Source organism: Hippoglossus stenolepis, chromosome 1, assembly GCF_022539355.2.
Source record: "Hippoglossus stenolepis isolate QCI-W04-F060 chromosome 1, HSTE1.2, whole genome shotgun sequence".
Lineage (NCBI taxonomy): Eukaryota > Metazoa > Chordata > Actinopteri > Pleuronectiformes > Pleuronectidae > Hippoglossus > Hippoglossus stenolepis.
The window spans coordinates 1209760-1214759 of NC_061483.1; the positions used below are offsets into that span (position 1 = coordinate 1209760).

Consider the following 5000-nt stretch of genomic DNA (forward strand, 5'->3'; position numbering starts at 1 on the left):
CTAATGTTGTGGGGACCAACATCTGTTGTCACATTATGGGGACTTGACTTCGTAATGAGGACAAATATCAAGTCCCCACATGTTAATCATTACATTTTAAGGCAAGGATTGTGTGTGTGTGTGCATGTGTGTGTGTGCATGTGTGTGTGTGTGCTTCAGGGGAGGTCACAATAAAGTTATGCTCAATTTTTTGGAGCAGAACTTTATTGTGGAGTATTTGATGGAGGGTGGGGCTGCAGCATCTCTTCATATGTTGTCACACACAAGACTCAGAGACGGACGACAAACATGAGTCAACGCACAATGTTATATTTGCCCATGAATAAGACTGAGTGTACCATCAGTCTCGGTGGTGCGTGCACAGTGATGGATGGATGACAGCTGTGAAGACAGGAGGAGAATAAAGGAAGTCAGCTCTTACCTTTGGCTCCCCGCAGGACGAAGCCAAATCCCTCGTTCTCCTTCTTCTGGAGCACCACCGTCTTCTCGTCCACCACGCAGTCACTGTGGAGGAGATGGCGAGCAGAGCGCCCGTTAGCACAGCCCATCATCCGCAGCATGGCCACGGACGCTCTGCCCGAGTGGAGGTTCATGCTGCTGGCGGGAGAGTTAGTCCGGCCAGGGCAGGGCAGGGCGACCCCGACCCCACCCCACCACCACCACCGCTGCTGCCCCCTCCTCCTGAGGCCGACCTCTGTCTCTATCAGACGGTGTGACAGCGGCCCCGGCAGCCCGACCACCGCATCTCCACCAAACACACAGAGAGAGAGGGGGAGAGGGGGGAGAGAGGGAGAGAGATGGAGAGGGAGGGAGAGGGAGGGAGAGACAGAGAGAGAGAGAGAGAGACAAGGGGAGAGAGAGAGGGGAGAGAGAGAGATGGAGAGAGAGCCAGAGAGATGGAGAGAGATGGAGAGAGAGGGAGAGACAGAGAGGGGGGAGAGAGAGAGACAGAAAGAGAGAGAGAGAGAGAGAGGAAAAAAGAAGGGAGACGACGGAGGAAGAGATGCCCCCCTCCCTCCCCCCTCCCTGCTACTCCTCTGCCGCGCGGCGGTTACTCCCTCCGCTGCCGCTGCTGCGGCGGCTGCTCCGGTGTGAGCGAGCTGCGGCGTCGAGGAGAAGCGACATCGGGCTGGAGCCTGGTTCTGTCAGCGGCTAATGGATCATGATGAGGCGGGAGGAGGCTGAGGCTCACCGGGCAGGGGGCGTGTTGAGGGAGGGAGGGAGGGAGGGAGCAGCCGAGTGTCGGTGTGGATGATGCTCTGCAGTGTGTGTGTGTGTGTGTGTGCGTGTGTGTGTGTGTGTGTGTGTGTGTGTGTGTGTGTGTGTGTGTGTGAGAGTGTGTGTGTGTGTGTAGTCCATGTATTTCTCATGTTGTCGGGACCTAATTCTATTTACTCAGTAACATTATGGGGACAAAATGTAAATCCCCTGTTAAGTTGCAGACATGTTTTAATGTTTATGTTAAGTTTAGTTAATACTTTAGGTTCAGTTAAGGTTAAGTTAAGGTTTATGTTGGGTAAGAATGGTAAAGATTTGAGTCTCCAGGTGAAGTCCTCTGAAGTCATTGTTACTTTCCGAGTGTCTGTTTTATTGTTTGATTCAGAAACATGAAAAGGTTGAAATCCAGTTTCTGTCTTTATCCTTCTGGACAGAAGCAACTGTACAGAACGTCTGCAACTACAAACATTACAAAAGCCGTGATGAAGTTAAGTGTCCTCTTCATCAGCGGGTGACAGCAGCAGTAACGTGTCCTCTGCTGCAGCTGCAGTCGTGTTTTCGAGTGGAACTCCCTTCTGCTCAAATCGGATTATTCCAAACTGAGCAGGAAAGTGTCTAATCGGCCGTTTTACTGTGGCTCCAATGTGAACAACGACCCGGTTCCATTCCTTCAGCTCCACCACACTGGTCTCATCTGCTGGAACATGAAATGGTACGATCCACCTCGGACTTCCTGCAGTGATCGTGGCCAGTGTGGCGTCACCAGGGTTGTGAAGCAGAAACCAGCTGCAACTCAAAGGCCAAGTTTGCTCCTGCAGCCCGAGGTGGCTGCATCACTCAGTTTATATTAGGTGCAGGGATTACGCTGAATAGACACGTGGGAGGGAGAAGAGAGAGGGAGAGAGAGAGAGAGAGAGGAGAGAGAGAGAGAGAGAGAGAGAGAGAGAGAGAGAGAGAGAGAGAGAGAAAAGACACAGAGAGAGAGAGAGGGGAGAATAAAGAGAGAGAGAGAGGCGCAACTGCCATCCTAGCAACAGTTCCCTTAGCAACGCAATCTGTCTAGAGACGAAGGAGGCCCGCACTGCTGACACACTGAAGATTATCACACACACACACACACACACACACACACACACACACACACACACACACACACACACACACACACACACACACACACACACAGTGGGCGGTTACTGGTAATCACACCTTGATCACCCAAATGTGACACGGTGGCAGCTTCAGTAGGTCAGTGCACCACAGCGTGCAGGAAACCAAGAGCCTGACAGTTTATCCAAGGTGTGACCCTGTTGAACAAGTGATGAGAGAGGGGGATGATGTGGGACACGCTGCTCCACAGGCTGCCTGGGACCAAGGGCGAGCTTCCCCCCAGGGGGAGCACGCCGCCTCAATCTGGGCTCCACAGCGGAGTCTGCACCGTATTTAGAGTGGGGGGAGAACACGATGGGTTCGCTTGCTCGTCTCCCACTGACCATGTGTGACTTTTAATTTAGCGTCTTGCTCAAGGGCAGAGTTGTTAGAGGCGGTCATCAAACTCTTACGCAGCGTGAGTGGTGGCAGGTGGAGACTAAACCGTGGCTCAGGACGTCTGACCTTTCAGGGTCGTGCCCTGAATGTGGCCGAGCGCTCTGCATCACCGGCCCGCTCCTGTGCACGTGTTCGTTTGTGCCACGTGACTCCACAGCGCCCCCTGGGGCAGCGGCATCATCAGCGTTTCATCTTAGACAGCAGAGAGCTGATGCATCATGTGCAAAAATCCACAACTGGCTCTCCTCCTTCTCTCTGTCTCTCTCTCTCTCTCATCTCTCTGTCTCTCTCTCTCTGTCTCTCTCTCTCTCTCTCTCTCTCTCTCTCTCCTCTTCTTCTCTTCTCTCTCTCCTCTCTCTCCTCTCTCCCCTCTCTCTCTCTCTCTTCTCTCTCTCCTCCCTCTCTCTCTCTCTCTCTCTCTCTCTCTCAGTCAGTGACGACAAATTGTCTCAGATCTGAAGCGTAATAAAAAAAGCTCCTGAAAACTGTCTCTCTGCAAAACCTTCAACTGCCAAACCAGGATTCTCGTCAGATTCCCACACCAGGACGATCAGCGTCACAGAGTCGTGGTCACACTCTGCTCGGGACGCTAAATACAACCTTCAATAGGAACGAAGAGCAATTACAACATTTAACCTCATAAAGAATTTGAAGTGTATTGATGTGAACACTTCCACATGAGGTCAAACCAACAGGAACCTGACACCTGAACATCCTGAGAGACACAGAGCTCACAGAATCGGCTCCGTCACACAGATGCAGATGAAGACAGGTGGAGGTTCAGCTTCACCTGCAGTGAACAACCTGGAGGTTTACAGCAGACAATAAAGAACAGCACTTCATTTTATGGCCGATTTAAGTCGTAATGTGTTTATTGGAGTCGACCACGATGAAGGCAGCAGTAAATAAATACATATATTTACTCATGTGAACATCTGGATCTGTGCAGGACTCTGTTTCCCGGATGTGAATACATTAGGATTCTCCCACCACTGGAGCAGTCGGGGTTGCCTCTGCGCTGCCTACAGTTCACTTCTCTTTTTGAAGTGTGAGTGGAGATCAAGCTGCTGTTCGGCACCTTCTTCCTGCTCATGAACACACGGACCAGGAAGGTTCCTGCCTCATGCAAGATTTAACGACACCCGCTGCCAGTTAAAAAACAATTATAAATCTTTAACGAGCAAAGGAAGGACGAGATGTGAGTGCTGGGTACATTTTTTTTCCAAGTATCAGTAATGACAGAATTTCTTCCATTAAGGAGAAGAAGTGAAACGTCCCCAGCTCAGAGTGGATCCAGGTCAAAGTTGAATTATTTCCTCTGGTTCTCTGATCATCTGCAGCCAGATGCTTCACCTTGACCCACATGGAAAAACACACTGCCAGCATGTTCCTGCCAGAGGAAGTCAGATGTCCCAGCGTCCCTCACGTTTAGAAACCACTGCATCCTCTACGAGTTCGTCTTGATTTAAAACTGAGGCTGCTGCTGCCTCCGCTGATTATTGATCAGCTTATTGATAATTACATATCTGAGCAGTTTGAATCATTGACTCAGTTTAATCACAGCGTTGTTTCAGGCCTGATCGTCCATCAGCTGATGAGACGCTGATCGACGGTTAGAATCATAAAGAGGACAAACAATATTATATTATATTATATTATATTATATTATATTATATTATATTATTTTATATTATATTATATTATATTATATTATATTATATTATATTATATTATATTATTTTATATTACATTACATTACATTATATTATATTATATTAAAATAATAACAATAATTATATTGATGCATTAAACATAATAAGATTTTAAAGTTGCAGCTGGTTGAAGTGAAAATAATTGTAACTGTTTTATAAACTAGGAGGTTGATAAATCATATATATGAATAATGGATCATATTCTACAAGATTATCAATATTAATGTCTGAGTAGCAAAAATATCTCAACATAAATACTCCATTGAAGTAGAAGTAAACTGCACTCAGCCAGTATTACTACATATTACTAGACTTTAGGGACTAAACATAACGATATATTAGTCAATATATATTTATATTTTAAAAATCATAAATGATTCCTAAGATGTCGTTATCAAACCTTCCTGATAAAGAAATGTAATGGATATTTGAGATTTTACATTTTAACACAAAACGTATTTAAAATAACTATAATTAAAAACAAAATAAAACCAAATATAGAAAACGTAATCTAAAAAATGA

The 5000-nt window shown here is 47.0% G+C and overlaps 1 protein-coding gene across 1 annotated transcript in view; it reads right to left on the bottom strand.

The window, feature by feature from the left end:
* LOC118108008 (SH3 and multiple ankyrin repeat domains protein 2) overlaps positions 1-5000 on the bottom strand; it is a 96069-nt gene that overhangs the window by 35265 nt on the left and 55804 nt on the right. The window contains 1 exon segment of the mRNA XM_047340084.1: positions 422-504. Within this exon segment, the coding sequence (XP_047196040.1) occupies positions 422-504 (83 nt within the window).